Source organism: Empidonax traillii, unplaced genomic scaffold, assembly GCF_003031625.1.
Source record: "Empidonax traillii isolate 1590-97213 ecotype Southwest subspecies unplaced genomic scaffold, ASM303162v1 scaffold31:size1920502, whole genome shotgun sequence".
Classification (NCBI taxonomy): domain Eukaryota; kingdom Metazoa; phylum Chordata; class Aves; order Passeriformes; family Tyrannidae; genus Empidonax; species Empidonax traillii.
Window position 1 is genome coordinate 814,468 of NW_020955224.1, and position 18,596 is coordinate 833,063.

General features: G+C 42.7%; 1 protein-coding gene across 7 annotated transcripts in view; it reads right to left on the bottom strand.

Annotated features, from left to right (window-relative positions):
* Window positions 1–18,300, bottom strand: part of STUM (stum, mechanosensory transduction mediator homolog) — a 43,119-nt gene extending 24,819 nt beyond the window's left edge. For all 7 annotated transcript variants that reach the window (XM_027911347.1, XM_027911341.1, XM_027911330.1 and 4 more), the window contains exon 1: window positions 18,076–18,300. In XM_027911347.1, coding sequence (XP_027767148.1) covers window positions 18,076–18,262 — 187 coding nt within the window. In that variant the 5' untranslated portion in view covers window positions 18,263–18,300. The remainder of the gene's footprint in view (window positions 1–18,075) is intronic.
* Window positions 18,301–18,596: the final 296 nt, after the last annotated feature.

Below are 18,596 nucleotides of genomic sequence, written 5' to 3' on the forward strand. Positions count from 1 at the left end.
ACTAACACAAACTACAGTGAGTCGCCCCACACTCCCCTTAAAGCAAGAGCTACCATGTGCTCTCTGAAAGCATGGACCATTGATATACTGCTGTATACCTCAATGTTCTCCTCCTACTTCGGAATTCCTTACTTTTCTATGCTAATCTTTACAGGTGTCTGAAGTGTATTTCTACAGTCATTATAGCTTCCTACACTTAAGCATTAAATAACCCCACGTTTCTAGCTAAAATAATTCATTTTTCTTTTAATTTTAGTGATAAAAACGTAGCGTTTTTTCCTTCCCTCACATTTTACAGAGTAAGATTTCTAGTACAGTATTGTACAAAAGCAACAATCTGACACACTAGAGCTATTCTGCCATCTTTTATTGTGCCTGCAATGAAAAAAATAAGCATGTATTTTTAGCTGACTGTTACACAGAACAATCTGATAGCAGAAGCCTGTTATTGTCATTCTAAGGAACATTTGTTTAACCAGATGCAGTCACAAAAAATTATCTTTAATTTTACAATTCCTATTTTCTAGAGCTGTTCCATGCAAAATCCAAGTATGTCAATGCATTAAGACCACATCACAGACTGCACCTTATTCCTTTTTTTGAAGACGGATTGTAACAGGACCAACACTTTGGGACATCAGAGCCATCCAGAGCAAACCACACATCTCCGTCTCGGATACGAGGGCGATTAGGACCGCGCAATACTCTAAGAAGGGTTTACTGTAGGATCTCACATCCATAATGATCACACTGTGCTCTACAAAGGGAACCACTGTCCTATGGCAGCTCCTTGCAGGGAAAAGCAATAGCAAGTTGGTACACAGGACAGCAGGGGAGAAGGGAAGTTTAAGTTCAAAATGCATAGATCAAACTCCTTGGCTTCCTCAGGGTTGTGCAGACCGCCTGAGATCTCACCCAGAAAATATTTCTCAAGTAGGAAATGAATTTCAGCACACAGTAGAAACACTGGGTGCTTGTGTCTGGGCAAAATTGGGATCACAGGTGGACCTGGGGTGTAGGTGGAGCAAACCAGCCTAAACGTGTGATTCATGAAGGATCACTAAGCACAGTGAGCTCGAGGCTGCAGTGCTCCCCTGGCAGTTCCTACTGTGTTTCCCTGCAAGAAACTAGAGGCAGCCCAGGACTCTTGAGAAATGTTTGCATTCGCCTTTGCAATTTGCTCTTTAATCTTCTCAACTGTTGCATCTGACAGAAAGCAAGATCAGATGTGGGGTGGTAAGAGGACTGGATGGGGTAAAAATTGTGATTAATTCCCCTCAGTACTAAATACTGATCAAAATACACACAGAAGAAAGGTCACTACAAGACTGGGATGCAATTACAACTTGTGGGATAGGAAATTCCTAAATCACAGAATACCTTAAAGAAGAAAGGAGTATCTGGAGAAGGTGCTGGTGCATTTGCTGACACACTGGCTGTACAAAGAACCTCCTGGTGCTGTGGGAAAGTTCAGTCTCATCATTGCTAGCTGAGTGGCAAACATACAAGGCAGGCAGTCTGCACTATCCACGGGATCCATGTGACACATCACGTTTCTAGAGCTGGGATTAAAGGAATACAAGTCTATTGGAAAAGTGCTTTTTATTTTCCAGTGAGTGAAAATTAACAGCTGAGCCAAACTGCTCAGCAGGGAGAGAACACAAACATAGTCCTTATCCTTCTCAAATGTCTGGCCCTAAACTATTTATAATCCTTCAGTATTTTATTTAACATGTGCAAGTAACTGCATCTATTTTTCTACTTATTCTGCTTTGAACATACTGTCTCTTCTCTCCTGATGTCCATACTGACCAAGAACAGCACTTCATCTAGTCTTCTTTATTTTAGCATCTCCTAAGTACTAATGATACCCCAGAGCATGTCTGTAATTACGTATGCTAATGTTCTCTTTCTTCTGTTGAAGAATGTTAGAAGGAAGGCAAAGAAGCTATAGCATGGACTTTTGAAAAGACTTAAGCACCAAATTCCCAGTGAAATCAAGGAATTCCAGGCTAAATCATGCCTCCAGCCATAGTGACAGAACTATCAGCATATTTGATCAAATTCTGGCTTTCCCAGTTTAGCCTCACTGCCCTCCATGGCTTTTGGCTATACTGAAAGTGAAATACCCAGATTAGGATTATGAGCATGTATCAGAAAATGAGTATATTATAGGATATGAAAGAATGTTCATCTGAAATATCTTTCCTGTACTGTCATAGTTTATATTCCTTCCTTTTTAAGCAGAGTGAATGATACTGGCTGAGTTTTTTTATAACTTGAAGAAAGCAAAGCAGATCCAGTAACTATATGAGGACTTATAGGCTGAAGAGGAACAGTGGCCAGGCAATTAATCTCTTCTTAGTATAGGTTATAAGCCTGTATTGGAGTTAACAGAAGGGAACACATATCAGGGTCGCAACAAATTCAGTGAAAAGTCTTACCAAAGCTTTCCTAAACTTAAACTTAGCTTTAAGCATGGCTTTGCACTGAGTTATCAGTGGATGGTTTCCTCTGCCATCTCTTAATGAGAGGTGTTGCAATCTCCAGCTAAGATCAAGGGACAGGTACTGTTACTTCAGCTGTAGCTGCTTAAACTGCCACAATCAATTTTCTGATGGAGATGTCAATGTCCCAGAAGCCAGAAAAGTGAGAAGGGAAACCTCTCTACATTAGTCATCACAACCAGAGATTACTGCCAGGCATCATCATGGTTGACTGGGGCAAAGTGAGGAGGGGCAGCAGCCAGTTCTCAAGAGTCATCTGAGTTCACCTGTCAGACCTATTCCAAAATATACCAGCTCTCAATGCTACAGAGCATGCAACAACCTCTCATATTCACTCTTCCTCAGATAATGCAAAAAGAAAGAAACATTGTGAACATTCAGCGTATCCTTCAAGGAATGGATCTAAATAGCATAATTTTGCAGTGGTTATTTAATTTTAAATTTGCAAATATTATTTGCAAAAAAAAAAACCCAAAAAACATTCTGCAGTGAGAACATGTGCTCAGGGTGTTCCACAGTCAGCAAAGCTGTTGAGATTTTTAGACTGAGCTAAAGAGTGATGCTATGGAAGAGCGGGACAGAAATCAGTGATGTGCTATGGTGAGCTGACTGGCTACCAGCCACTCTGTCACTCCCCTTTCCCTCCATAGGACAGAGGAGGAAAATAAGATTAAAAAAATTTTGTGTGTTGAGAGAAGTAACAGCAAGATCAGTTACCTTTACTGCCAGAGGTGAAACAGACTGGACTTGGGGAAAGTCAATTTACTGTCAATTAAAATAAATTTGGATAGTGAGAAACAAAATACCACCCTCACCCCTTATTTTCCCCCTGCTCCTAGGTTCAACTTCACTCTTTCATTCCTGATTCCTCTACCTCTGCCCCACTCTGAACAGAGCAGGATGGATGGGGAATGACAGGATTTGCAATCAGTTCACTGCAGTTCCTCTCTCCCACTCCTTTCTCGAAGCTTTTCCCCAGGTCTGGTGCCAATTGTTCCATAGGCTGCAGTTCTTTGGGGTAAATCTGCTCTAGCATGGGCTCTCCACAAGTTGCAGTTCCTGTCAGGAGTTGTGATCCAGCCTGGGCTCCCCATGCATGTCCCTCTTGCATGTTCTCCCAGATGTGTCCCCCTCCTTCCCTGCAGTGCTCTGCTGCCCAAACCCTGCTACAAACACCCAACACTCATACACTTTGAAAAAGAAGAGTTAGCAAAGAGCTATGGGGAAGGGCAATGATGGAACTTACAGACTCAAGAGAAAGAGAGGAGGTCTAAGCTTCAAAAATGTACAACTTACATGAGACATGGTAGACGTACATGTACTAAGAAACAGCGTGGAGGTCAGAACTATTTGAGTTCTTGTAGGGACAAGATGAGATCCAAAAAGATGTGTGGGCAGTGTATGATGTATTTTGAAACTATTAAAGCAAATTCCTTGTTTTGCAAACCAGTTAATGGGTAGCTTTGATCTGACCCAACTTCAGATATCTGCAAGGGAAGTGTCTCAATCTGAGCCAGTTACCCTTTGCAGGCAAAAACAAACAAAAAAAACCCCACAACCAAAAAAAAAAAAAAAAAAGAGACAGAGTCCCCCAGAGGGTGTGATTCACTTAACCTATTTTAAAGAGATGAGTCATGTGCTGGTAGTGCCTAATTCCTCCCTACAGCCTATAATGCCAACCAACACGTATGCACAGGTAGATAGATGGATCCTATCTAATGTCCAATAAAATAATGTTTGCCATTAGGCTATTTTGGCTAATTAATAGTATTAATAGTATTAAAAATTATCTCCTGCTTTGGTGTATCAGCCAGCTAATCAACTCCTTTAGGAGACAAGTTTTTGCTTTTAACTCTGTTCATTACAGATCTTGCTCTGAAACTTCTAGTACTGGACACAGTGTGAGGCACAATAGAGCAAGGACTTTGTTCTGCAGGACTCCTGTGCCCTCAGGGTAGAATACAGCCATGTTACTATGGATACAGAAGGATGACAGGACCTAAACTGTGGTTTATGGTAATACCACTGCACCTATTTTAAAATAATATTTCTACTGTTCTTTCCTGCTGATAAAGAGAAGTAAAGATGAGTTCTTTGTTCTGATCGTTACAGTTTATCAAAATGACCTTGTCGTTGCCTGAAGGCTTTTGCAATGCTGATGAAATGCTCCTGCTGCAACAGCAGAAAGATGTCTAAATTTGATGTTTCTAGCTCCTTTCATATTGCTTTTCTTCTTGAGGGTATCTTTTTCCAACATGACAGTGTTTGCAGGGCTCAGACGAGCCCTGTTGCTAAGAAACAAGTCCCAACTGTGCATTTAAAACTCTGCCTTTAAACATATAACTCAAGGAAATATTTTTCTTTTTATTGCATTGTATTGTGTGTTTTATTAGGATTTCTTTTAACTTGGCTCTGACTCTTGAGGTTACATTATTATCACAACCTTCTGGGGTAGGACTTACTCTTTTTCCATTATCTGTACAGTGCCACGGTCACATACATAGTTGTATAAATAATATATTTTAAAACTATTATTTAAAGATCACAATAAGGCCCCATTTTGTGCACAACTGGAGTGCAAACAGGAAGGAATACAGTGGAGCCTACTTACTGTAAATATTGGTTAATACTAAACTATAAAGCACAGTATAAATCAGTGTTCTTTCAGACGGCAAATCGGGGGTGTATCTGTGCTTGCTTGGCTTGGGGTTTTGGTGTGGGTTTTCTTTTTTGCCATATACTAAGTAAAACATGCTGAAGTCCATTCTGTGTGTACCAGATAGCATGTAGCTTTCACAGGCATAAATCGGATCATAAAAACATGCCAGGGAGCAACCAGCACATCCAAACTAAAAACTGCCTTGTCCATCCTACCTACCTGCTTACCACGTTCTCATTAATGCATGGCACAGATAACACCTTGCCTCTTGAAGATCACAAAGTTCAAGAGTGATTTAGGGGCAGCTCATTCATAACAGTTTTCTCAGAAGAGATTAATGGAAACTAAAGTATGGCTGTATTATTTGAGGCACTGAACTGCATGAAGTCCATGTGGATTCTCTTGCCAGTTCTGCCACCAACTTCCTGGACAATCTTCAGCCAGTTATCTCCTCTGAATTCTCCATTCAGACTGCAAAGAGTCCAAGTGTGTGACGTAACATTCATATCTTAATATTCCCTTCTATATCATAATAGGTCTTGAGTGTTGTCTGCACTTTGGTGCTACTGAAATTATCAGCAAAGCCCTGCTTGACTATCTACTTGGCATTTTCCACACCAGTAAATAGCGGACTTCCCAAGAAAACTTATTCCAGTGACTGTGATTTAAGTCTATCATGTCATTTACCTATCATTCCTTCTATAAAATGTACTAAAGAACATTTTCCAGTCTGCGATGAAGTGTCAAAAATACTTAAAACAAACCCACATTTGTAGGGGAGAAAGCAGATTAGGCTTTAGGCTGGCTAATTTGGGAAACACAATTCTCAATGGGTGTCCTGCTTGGTACTGCAACTTGGCAAGAGTCTTCTCTGGCTTAAAGGGCAATGTTAAGACCTCAGCTCTGCAACTCTTCTTTACAGTGTAATACTTATTAACAGGAGCAACCTCAAGGGGCCAGCTCAATGTTACAAGAAGCAAAAAAGGTGAGCAGAGGTGAGACAGAATAGTTCTAGAGGCTCAACGTCACATTGCTCTGCATATTGTGGATTCTCAATTCTGGCAAGTGAGTTAAGCTTGCAATGGGAACATTTTATACGTGTTTTGCACTGGTTCAAATGACTGCTTGGTGTTCCAAGCAATGTGACCTGGGATCTACAGAGCAACTAGAAAGAGGATACCCTCTCTGTCCAGGTTCTTCCTTGGCACACAGAGTAAATGAGTACTGGAGGAACATCCAGTGGATTGAAATCACTCAGGTAAGAGCAGAACATATACACATATGGGACAGATTTTCCCTTGTACAACATACATCATGTTTTAGTTAATATGCAGAAGTAAAATCTTTGGTTCCTTGTCAATAATACTAAGACTGGACTGTTCCCATTTATTCATCACAGCTTCAGTAAAAGAAGGATTCACTGTGTAGCTTCTGAGCAAGAGTGGTTTCTGGGAACTCATTCTTGGTCTAAATTCCGTTCCCAGCTCCACCATGGGTTTCTTCTAAGTATCAGCTGCAAACAGCACAAGGAGGCAGATCCTAATTTTAACTGCGTTGCCTGGAATCCACCATCCTAAGTGGAAATACTGAGGCTTAACTCTGTTGGAAACAAGCGTTTGCTTCTGAGCAGCCTTGTGCACAAGGTGTTATTTGGATCAAGATGGGTTGGTGACATGGAATGGCTGAGCATAGAGTCCTCCCCATTCTGCTGTCCACACTCATGGCTTGGTTCAAGCTCTGTTCTGCACGTGTGAAGCTCCCTACACCTCTGCAGTGTGGGTGTAAAAGGAGGCTGACCCTCTCTGGCAATGCACGAGGTAAGGGACTAAGTCTCAAGGCACAAAAATCAGGTCACCAGGTACAGCTGACCAATGTAAGCAAAACGCAAGTTAGATCACCACAGAAAGTCAGCTCCAAAGGAGAATCCATTTCCACATCGTTTTTGTGGGAGGAGCAGGGAGATTGAGTGAGATAAGTACTCAGATGCAAGTCAATGTATGAAATTACATTCTGGCTTTTAAAAGAGAAAATGAGAGAGTGTTTTTGTACTCACAGTTGACAATGACTGTAGTCCTTGTGCTCTTTTCTCTTTTTTACATGAGACAAGAAACCATCCCACCAGCTCTCTGCAGCCACAATGAAATTTCAGTAGGAGGGGAAAAAAAAAAATCTTGTGATGCTGAGTCTAAAACATTGTTTTTTAAAAAGTTTAGTGCTTATTTTGAAAAGCCTTGCTAAGCCTTCCCTGCTCTTGAGTAGTTTGTCAGGTGCAGAGCTAATGAAGAAAGGCATGCAGCAAAAAAGCATTATCATCCTTGCACTACAGGTAGGAAGATCTGGTAAGACTTTCACAAAAAGATCTATAGAGGTAATTTGATGACCAATTCAGAGAATCCATATTAATCATCTAACTACATCAGAATCAATGTTCCAACTCCTTCGATGGATTACTTGGTAACTAACCTGATGCAAATGAGTTTGGAAACAGGTCTGATTTGTTGCAATCATTTCACAAAGACAGAAGGAAAGTATGAGGAACCATGACAATCCCAGAGCTAGAGAGGGATTTTCTTCTGGCTACACCTTACAAATGTCTCAATTTTTGACCAGTCCTTTCTCACAGTCCTAAATCCTTTGTGAACCCCTCCCACTAAGACAGCAACTCCAGAGTGTGTTGCAGGGCAATGAGAGTTTTATGTCCTTACATCTCCTTTGTATATGTAGATCCAAGGAGGTCCAGCTCTACTTTTAACTGGAATTTAGTCTTCAAATTCTTGGAACCGATTTTCAGCGGAAAGGAAACTTAAAGCCACCTGACTTCAAAACATGCAAGAAGACATGGAAAAAAAAATTTACTGGGAATATAAATACATACACCTTGATCCAAGAGCTTATTTTATCACAGTATAAAGAACCCAGTCCAGACTGGTGAGATCTCTGACTTTATGGGCCTCTCTGCATAGTGATTTCTGTGGTGACAAGTTGGCACCTCCTTTCCCCACACAGTATAGCAAATACAATATTGGATAGTCACATACAAAATATCATGTTTATGGATATCAAATTGTCATGGCAACAGAAGAGGTCTTGCAAGTACTTTAAAAATAGCAAATTAACAAAGCCAATTTATAAAATCTAAAACCATTCTTTTATGAATGTACTTTAACAGATACAACAAATGGTTTTCTACCTACATAAGGCTTTCCTTTAAAGCCATCATCTCACTTCACCATATTGGCATATGGAGTAGATATGCATGCAAATAAATATGTATTTTAGACTAGAACAGCAAAAGTATTTCAGCTGGACAGTGTCATACTAATGTGATCACTGGGCTTATTTCAGGTAAAATATTTTCATAAAAATGTTATAATTCATACTTTGTAAAATGACTCAACTTTTTAACACAGTGAACCTCAAACAATGGTTCATTATAATCTATTTGTTAGTCTTCAGTAAATCCCAGTTCTTCAAAGGCTTATTAACACTAACACTTAGTAAAAATGTACAAACATTTTTTAAAACAACATTCTTATTTGGTTCAATTGAGGTTTTTTTTCCAACACAATCACAAGATTAATTTGACCATTTAGCCCTTTTACATTCGTCATAAACTTATTTGTCTTTTGAAGTAAAATTATTATCCACAATTTGTAAGTTTTGTGTGGATATTCTTCAATGCTTGTGGCAAACTAAGAGTTCAGCCTAGACAAAGGACAAGCTGGTGAGATGCTGGATAATGATCTGTCATATGTTTAAATTCATGTTCCAAAAGATGGCAACCTTAGACCCCTGCAAAGTTCCCTATATAAGCATTATTACTGAAGTTGGAAATGTAGTACAGGATGAACCCCTGCAGAGAATGTGATTATGTTTCCAAGAGTTCCTCTATCGATTGTATTCACCCTTTCCTCTAACAAGATTTGACCATGATCCACTCCAGGCATATCCTTTGGGTGTGTTTATACTAGAATTTTTAATTTAAGTTAGTGTATTGCCCATCAGTTTTCATCAAGTATCTCATTTGTATTTACTAGTCTGGATATTTCATGATAATATGCTCGAAGACAGGGGTGTCCATGTTTTTGTCTACTCAGGCAGAATTGTAAGTTAGTAAGTTAGTTAACAGTGTATCCTCTTTTTTAAATTTAAGAGCTCAGTATAATATTGCCATCCTTCAGTGCTAAAAAATCATGACTCAGGCTTTCCAAAACTGAGATTAAAAAAAAAAAAAAAAAGTTAAATAATTCTTTCTTCTGCCAGCCTTCCCTTTTTTTTTTTTTTTTTTTTTTTTTTGCGGTGGGGGGGGGGAGGGGGCTTTTTGAGACAGGATCATTATCTTCAAATCCTGCTCCAAAGCCATAGGAGTTACATTTTTTCTTTTCCTGAGAGCAGAGATTCTCATCTAATCAAGAGCCTCAGGGGACAGGGTTCTAAGGAAACACCAAATATTGAGTTAGTCAGGCTAGCACTACAAGGCCTTTTGAGGAGCTGTCAAGTAATTAGAAATTGTTTGGTCTGTAACTCCTCTGGAATGGAAACACTGGGCTTTGAACTGCCTTTATTACAAGAACTACATTGTTGGAGGAAGGAGCGTGAGAGCAGCTTTTAAGTGGTAAGATGGAGAGAAAACAAACCATGGAAATAAGTATTTTAAATCAAATATTCAAGTTCTGTCCACTTATTTTTTCCTTGACTCTACACAGAGTGAAACCTAAGTTTATAACATCAGAAATCAACAAGTGAAATACAACTAGGTAGAACAGCATGTGATTGTTCTCAGGTTCTGATGTTATTTTCATTTTGGGGCTCCCTAGTTAGTATAAATGCTCAAAAACCCTGTGAAGAGGAAGAGGGGTTAATTTCTTCCTTTAATGAAAAAGCTCCAAAACTTCAGCAGAACCAGGGAAACCGAGGTTTCACATTCCTGCAGTCTCTAAAGCAAGCTCAATGAACACAAATGTTTCTTTCTCAGGGGAGGCTGAGCCCGTGCTGCCATGTCCTGGATCTGTCTTGTATTCAGTGATGCCTCAGGTTGCTCTGTGATGCTGTCTCCAGCTCCATGCTAAGGAACGCTGCTGCCACACCAGCTTCCCTACATTGGCACCACAACTGCTCCAGGTCACAGATCAGCATCTGAAAGGCAAATGAGCTCTAAATGCAGCTCTAAGTAAGATGTTGAACTGAGCTGGAGTAGCTGCAGCAGAGGTGGGCACTCCCTCCCGCTTCCCTTGCTGCTGGAGCTGTAACTTCCAGCAGAAGTTGTGTAAGGCACAGATAATGTCTTTAACTGCCAGTAAGGTTTGCCAGATGCCAGAACTTTTATACAAATAATATCCCAAGAACTGGACATAGGTGCAACACTCTAAAAAAAGAAGGCTTACCTTCTTTCAGATGCGGTCTGAAAGGAATGTCCTGTGTGGAGCAGCTGAGGGCCCTGGGCTTGTCTAATTTGGGGAAAAGGAGGCTGAGGGGCCACCTCATTGCTCTCTACAGCTTCCTGAGGATGGGAAATGGGGAGGGAGATCCTGATCCCTTCTCCCTGGGATCTTCCAATAGGATGCATGGGAATGATTCTAAGCTGCACCAGGGGAGGTTCAGACTGGATATTAGAAAGCATTTCTTTACTGAGAGGGTGGTCAAATACTGGAACAGGCCTCCTAGAGGTGGTTGATGCCCCAAGACTGTCAGTGTTTAATAGGCATTTGGATAATGGCCATAATAACATGCTTTAACTTGGTCAGCCCTGTGTTGGTCAGGCGGTTGGACAAGATGATCATTTTAGGTCACTTAGAACTGAAACAGTCTCTTCTGTGATTCTGTGACCATCATCTTTGCACAGCACTCTAACCAAGTTTGCACGCATCCACTGTGGTGCTGCAACTGTGTAACTTTAAAGTTGTGAAGTTCTAAAATGAAGACAGTCCAAAAAATGAAGAAGGAAGAATGTTATATGTCAGCTTGATTTTATATCTCATAGAAAGTAAGAAAAGAAGCTCTTTTCCTTTTTTCCTTTCCAGGTTACCTCTGAATATAAGTTTTCATAAATCAATTGCAGACTCCAGTCCCTTTTAAAAACTGTAGGACTGTTTTAGAATCCCCTTACCATCCAATAATTTGTTTCTCCACGAAATTCAAAACTGGATAGAGATTCTAAAATTCACCTTTGTGCTTTGTGCCAGCCACTGCCACCTACGGGTGTGTTTGTGTTCAGGGCACTGCACACAATTAGATGGGTAAGAAAGAGCCTGAGGAACCTGGTTTCTGCTTCCCACTCATCTATGGATGATCCTGAACAGCTCCACAAACTCTGAATGCTCTTCTCATGGAGGAGAGAATAACTGGCAGCAAAATGCTGCAGGCAATGGGGCTTTATCAGACTTCGTAAATCACACCCCCTGATTCAGAGCAGGAGAACAATTCATCCCTATCCTGCAACCCAGGCTAGCCAAAATCCACCTGTCAAAAGCACTCCCCTCATCCATGTAACTTTTGTCTTCAAATCCTTTCATTCATTTGCTCTCTTTCTGCGAGAAGTTCCAGTTCTTTTGCCTTCTCACCAAATCTCTGTGAATGTACTTTTCTCCTCCTGGATTTGATTCTCTATTTTCCCCCATGTCACACCCTTCATCTGGAACAGCCTCCTAGACTTAAAATTCAGTTGGTTTACTTGGCCATTTAACAGCTCTTCTCTGCTGTCTGCTCCCACCTTCACTCTTAATCTTCAGGTACATCTGTCCAAATTGAATTAAATGACAAACATGATTACAAGATGCTGAGCAAATCCTGTCTCCTTACGTGTTCATTAAGTAATGAATACCTCCATAGAGCTGCTTCAACCACAGCAGTGAACAAAAACCACTAAACAAAAATGTCCCTGGCCATTTCTTTTGTCTTCTATTTTCATGGAAACAGAAGGCATGAGGGAGGTAAGAGAAACTTCTTTGCATTTTAGCTGGTCTGGCACTGACAGCAATTCAAAGGCAGCAGCACTAGGTTAGTGCTCAGATTGACAGTGAAATGAACCAAAAATTCATTTTAAATGCAAGTAGAGCTCAACAACTGACTTTTACCAACTGTAACAAGTGAAGAGCAAAAACTAACCAAAGGACATAAACAGTGCTAAATATTTGGAGCGTGACTTGGGGCTGTGGTCATGAACAAGGCCCTGCTGTGCTTTTGCTGTGTATGCATTTGTAAAGCAAGGCTCACAGGAGGATGATGAGTATGACAGCATGTACTTGTGTGATTGCTGTGGCTAAGTAGATAAACTCAGGGAAGGGATCCAGAGTTACACACAGGAAACGGAGGGATAAGACCATATCAAGTATTCAGGCAAGTGTGGGCAAAGTATAAAGCAGCTTTCTTCCAAAAATACATCAGGGCATGCCATTGGACACTGGATTAAAACAGAGGGGCCACATCAGGTCCCTCAGCAGAGATATTATCTGGTTTTGGGGGGTTTCTTTGCTTATCAAGTACACTGGCTGGAGTTGTCTCAACCAAGAAGCTAAAAACTTGAAATACTTTGTCATTTACTGAGATCACAAATTGCCTGTGAATCTCTTTTGAGTTTTCCAAGCTTGTTTATCATTCTAGATGGTCCAGACACTTTATTGCACAAAGATATTCCAGACTACCCTGTGCTGGCAAGATCATTGAGTGACTGTTCAACGCCATCAGCCAAGTAAGTTATATAAAACATTCAGATTTCTCACTTAAATCTCTGTTAAAAAAACAAAAAAGGAGGAAGTCAATGGCCTTCAACACACTGATAAGAACAAGGCCCTGCAGGTGCAGAAACCTGATCATCTACCACACAGCTGATAGTACCGCTACTAGCAATGGAGCAGTAACCTGGATGCACACATTTTATCACAGGTCTCATTTTCCACCTTGCACAAGCAGATGAACAAATTACCATAAAGAACTTCTTGACCTTTTCAGTGGAAAATACAAAACCCAGCAGAGTGAAGTCTACTGGCAAATAGGTTTGCTTTGTTTAATTATGTTCCCATGAATAAATAGCTTGTTTCTGCAGACTACCAGCAGTCTATACATCACAGGCTGAAAGGCAATGTTAGCTAAAGAACTGCAGCAGTAAAGTTCACAAACACAAATTCATATAAACACTTGAGAAAAACCATTGTTTTCCTCAAATGAGCTTGTAAATCACACAGATTCATTGTTTTGCATGCATATAAGAAAAAAAATAATTAAAAAGTATCATAAATACCAAAGCAAGTTTGATATTTTAATGCACAGATGTTTGAAAGCCCCATTTTTTTTTTTTTTGCAGTGTTTTCCTACTGTAGATAAGAAAATCTGGTTTTTTCCCTTAAATTTTTGTTTCAGTAATGAAGGCAATGGATGTTTGCTTGAGGCATCTATTTACCATTCCAACCACAAAAATAAAATGGGTATTGATAATTTTATGCAGACCTTATCCCTGCAACTTTCTCAAGTGTTGTGTTCTGCACTTCTGTTCAGCTCTTTGGAGAGCTCATTCTGCTCGAGAGAGGCATGGTGTCTAATGAGAAGATGCTTGGTTTCCATAAATCAAACATTAAAGCCATATTCACATAGCTGAAGGTAGAGTCCTTGAACTCTGTCAAGACTGAAGCAGAATAAACAGATGGCAGAAGACTCGTGACAGGGAGCTGACATACTCAAGGACAGGGAGAGCTGCACTATGGAACTGTGGAAGAAAAAAGTTCAGTGGGCTGGGAATCACCCCTTCTTTCTCTAGCTGCTGTGAGAGGCTGTCACTCATGATCTCCTCCACCGGCTATTTCATGGCACATGGGTGGCTGCTCTCCTATCTTGCACTAACATAATTTCACGCCACGTATTTCCATTACTCCCTGCATAAAAATAGTACACATGTATAATTCAGGCTGTGATCCAAAAGTCCACCCCCTTCCTGACAGGAGGGATTAATCTTGGAGAATACCTCATACTTTCAGATAATTTCACTCCCTTCTCACATTTCCCTCAAGTTCTCCCCTTTCGTTTACCCCCTCCCACACAACGTGATGTCGAGAGAAAGAAAAACAGATAGGAAGGAGGGCAAGATTCCCATGTATCAGCTCAGGGAAAGACAGGGAGCCAGATCTTCTCCCACGCTGACTGGCACACGGCAGCTCCAAGAGAACACAGTCTGCCAGCTGAAGGGCATGGCCAGCCCCTTCTCTCCGCTGCCATCTGCAGCACTTACCGGCTGGAGGTGCACACTGCTCAGTCCTGCGGGAACCAGATACACCACCATTTACCTCTCCTGAGATCATCATCTTCCATTCTCCAGGGTTCATCATGGCATGATTTGGCCCTGATGCTACAGAGCCCAGAAGTCCAAAGCCAAAGCGGGTTGCAGTGTCTGTGGCTCAGGGTGCCTCTGGCAGAGCTGGAACGCTGGTAGCCAAGGCACGATGGCTTTTGCCACAGGACTCGCTGAGTCCTGCCTCTTCTTCTTTTGGTACTATCTGCTCTTTTCATGAACATGAGCTAGGGACACCTTCATTATAATTATAGCTCAGCCCTGCAACCCTATAAGACACAGATGAGAAAAACTGCATTGGACCATGGAAAACTGATCTAGAACATCTCCAAGGGCTTGCTTCTATCACAGTGATTGGAAGCACAGTGTAATTTCAAGGCTGTTCCATCAAAACAGATTACAAGTAGGTGGGCTAATCAAGCTTTTTTACATTGTATTTGGTCTGAATTTTAAGTTTTGGCAAGGCAAAAGTTAACATATCCTCTAGGTATGAACAAATTCCTATGAGTCTACATGAAAAGAGTAGTTCAAACCCAGTTTACAATGCATTTCAAAACCTGTAGTTCTGGGTTATTACATAAAACTCTGAAGATAAACCAACTGAAAAAAATAACATTACTATAAACAAAGAGAAAGTGTTATGTTTCCTGTCCAAATGGAGTACTACTGCAAAACATAAATAGCATAAAGGAAAAATAAACCAGATATTTAAAACATTCTCACATTTCACCCTCATAGATGACTTCCATAACATAGGAAAGATAAATTAACTAAAAAAAGTAGAGACTTTCAGATGCTGAGAAGAGAGCATGAGGATTCAGTAGCCTGAATCAGAGCACAATTTCTATTTGGATATCACTGGTCTGAGGTACTGGGCGTTAATGAAAACCTCAAATGCACCCATCTCCAAGCAGTGGAAAACTTGGTTTATTCAGTATTGACCACATTCTTGCCTATTTCAGTGGTTTCTGACCCTTCATTGCAATTGCGCTGCAGAGTCCACACATGAATGACAACTACATGCAAAATTGTAAGGGATGAATTCAGGGACTGAAAAATAGAGAACTTTCCATTACCACAGTCACAGTCTGCACCTCAGCATGCAGAATATACAGCAAGCCAGTGAAACATCATTTTAACATGTTATAAATCTGGAATTGATGGGAATTTTGTCATTTACCTCACAGAGAACAGGCTCACTACCTTGATGTGAATAATTCATACCACTGCAAATCTTATTTATTTTTAAAATGTTGCCCAGTTCATTGAGATTGCTGAAATGCAACAATGACACAAGATCTCTTTTTACCTTGAATATTCCTGCCAGTAGATTTGTGTTCCTCCTGTTTCCCCTTGTGTGTGGGCTACATGATATACGACAGGATATGGCTGAGATTGTAAACAGCTTCGTTCTAGGCAGGTGTATTATCTCAGAGTAAATTTTCTATCAAAATGCATACGCTATTAGCAGCTTCTTCAAGAGAATGGTTCATTTATGCATGAACTAAGTGCCATGATTTGCATACAGAGCTTGGGATGCATCTCCAAAACTGCATTTCGCCAGCCTGTGGGAATGCCACACAGAAGAATTTCTTTTGATTTGTAGTTTCTTTGTTCTGCTACTTTTTCAACGGGGTATAAGCAGAAACAGTGGTATAGACAGCCAGAAACTCTACTGAAATCAGTGTACCAAACACAGACCGAGTTCAATAAAAATCTCCACCTGCTAAAAGTACCCAAAATGGAATTAAAATCATTTTAGGGTGGTCCAGCCAGTCAGTGATAACACAACCACATGGCTGCAAAGTCCAGATTCAACTCTGAATTCTTCAAGCCAGCACGGACTGGGATTCTACATGCTCACCTGTAGCAAGGACGTGCTGTGCTATCCGCTGTCCTTGTTTAGACTCCTTTCATGTGAGGGAAGGCACAACACTGTTACTTCCAGCAGACCTGCAGCAGCAGCCAGAGCAGAACTCTGGGCAGATAACCACACTTCGAGCCAATTCTGCCATGAGGATGTCTCATGAGCACCTACCCTACTGGGCTGAAGGAAGAACACCGAGGGTTTTTCTACTGAGCTGCGAAAAGCAACGCAGTATGAAGTGTAAGATCATTCAAAGGAAGAAAAGGGCATGGTAAGTCAGGGTTTTTTCTGTATGTCTACAGTGAAAATGTAGTGCCTTCAATGCCAACAGAAAAGTACATTCACTTTGAAAACTCTGGCTTTGAACATCTCTCTCTGAAGACGGTGGGAAAGTAAGTGCTAAATAACAACAACCTAAAACCCCATGAAAGCACTCAACTGGAGAGTTTCTCTTTGATTCATGCCTCCAGGTTCTTCAGGTCTCTTTGCACACAGGGGATGTGCAAGCAACACACCTGAGCACAATGAATTGCATCTGGAAGCACATATAGCAAAGCCAGTCCTTCCACAGCAAAACTCTGGAGGTATTTCAAAAGCTACAAGCTTTCCCCTGGAATACATCCACAGGTTCAGAGCAAGCACACTGGAATAGTAATGGCTTATACATGTTGCAGATAGTGTACCACTCACATTTAGGTAATACTTTAGAATTACTTAAGAAGAACTTTTAGAATTTCATATGTGTTAAAGAATTAAGCCACCTGATACACATGAAGCAAATCAAGGCAGGGCTGTAGCTCTTCAAAAGCAGGTCTAGGTGGGGAATACTCCCTTATCACAAGGAAGGCTTCTGCAGTGGCCACAGGAGCAGAAATAATAGCCAAGAATAGACTGTGAGAGACTCACGGTACAGATTAATGAGGGCTTTATTTTGTCTGGAGTTTTGTAAATGTGATTGCTTTGGTTGCAGCTAGAATACTTGTATTTAGCCTTGTGTTCCAACTGCCTTTGTAGTGTTCAAACTCTAGGCTCCTGTTGCAGCAAGCAGTTCCTAATTAAAAAGGAGGAAAGGGAAGTATAGAGAATACTGTAGCCACAGCTTAGGGATGCATTACCTGAGCCGCTCACCAGTGATCTAGTATTGAGAAACCGTGAATCCACTGTTTCTCTCGGGAAACAGTTCCAACATTTTTCAGGGGTCTCCTTAGGAAACCCAGGAAGGCGGGCTCTGAAAGCTCGCCTTAGCTGGCGAGCGATGCGGCCACTGTGAGCCTCGGTCCTCTGACTAAAATCACAGTTCGCGAGAGCCCGAACAGCCGAAGCCCTTCTCCTAAAGCGCACGATTACTCGCCTGGGGAGAACGGAGCGGCGCGGGGGACGCTCAGCCCCCGGGACCTGTGAATTCACTTCCCTTGCCTCCCAGAGTCACGGAGCGCTGCCCCGCGGCCGAGAACGGAGCGGGATCGGGCAGGTGCCCCAGCCCCGATCCCCGACTGGCGTCCGGGGGAAGCGCGACCCTCGCGGCCGCGGCTCCCCCAGGACCCCGCAGGGCGCTGCCCCGGCCCCCGGCGCAAAACTTTCCGCCGGGGCGCAGGGGGCTCGCTGCCTGCCTGCCTCCATCCGTCCGTCCATCCCTTCCCGCGGCGCCGTCGGGGAAAGTTGCCGGCGCGGCGGGGTCCGGCACCGGGCGGAGCAGTGGCAGGTGGGGAGAGGGACCCCCTCGTCCTGGCCGCCCGCCCTCCGTTCCTCCCGCCGCGCTCCTTACCCAGCCCCGGCACGAAGGTGTTGAGGAAGAGGCAGATGACAGCCACGGGGAACGGCATGTAGGGGATGGCGGCGCGCAGGGGGCCCTTCTTCTCCCGGACCTGCACCACCACCCCGCTGGAAGGGGCCGCGCCCCGGCTGGGCTCCACGGCCGCCGCGCTCTCGCCGTCCTTGGGCGAGGGATCCATGGCCGGCGCGGCGGATCCCGGCGGGATCACAGCTCCCGCCGCCCAGCACGCTCCCGCCGCCGCCGCGCGGCCCCGCCTGCGCGCCCCCCGCTCGGACCCCTCCCCTCCCTCCTCCCGCCCCTCGCTGGGATGGATCCCGGGAGCGGCGCGATCCGCGCTGCTTCCCGAACCGCTCCCCGAGGAATGGGAGATTGGTGCTGCGCGCCCCTCGCCAGGCTGCGGATCTCGCCGTCCTGCCTGGGCAGTGAGGGGAGAGGGCAGGGAGCTGTCCCGTTCGCCCTCTGGGAAGGGAAAGAGACAACTCCGCCCGAGGGAGCGCAGGAGCGGTGTAAAG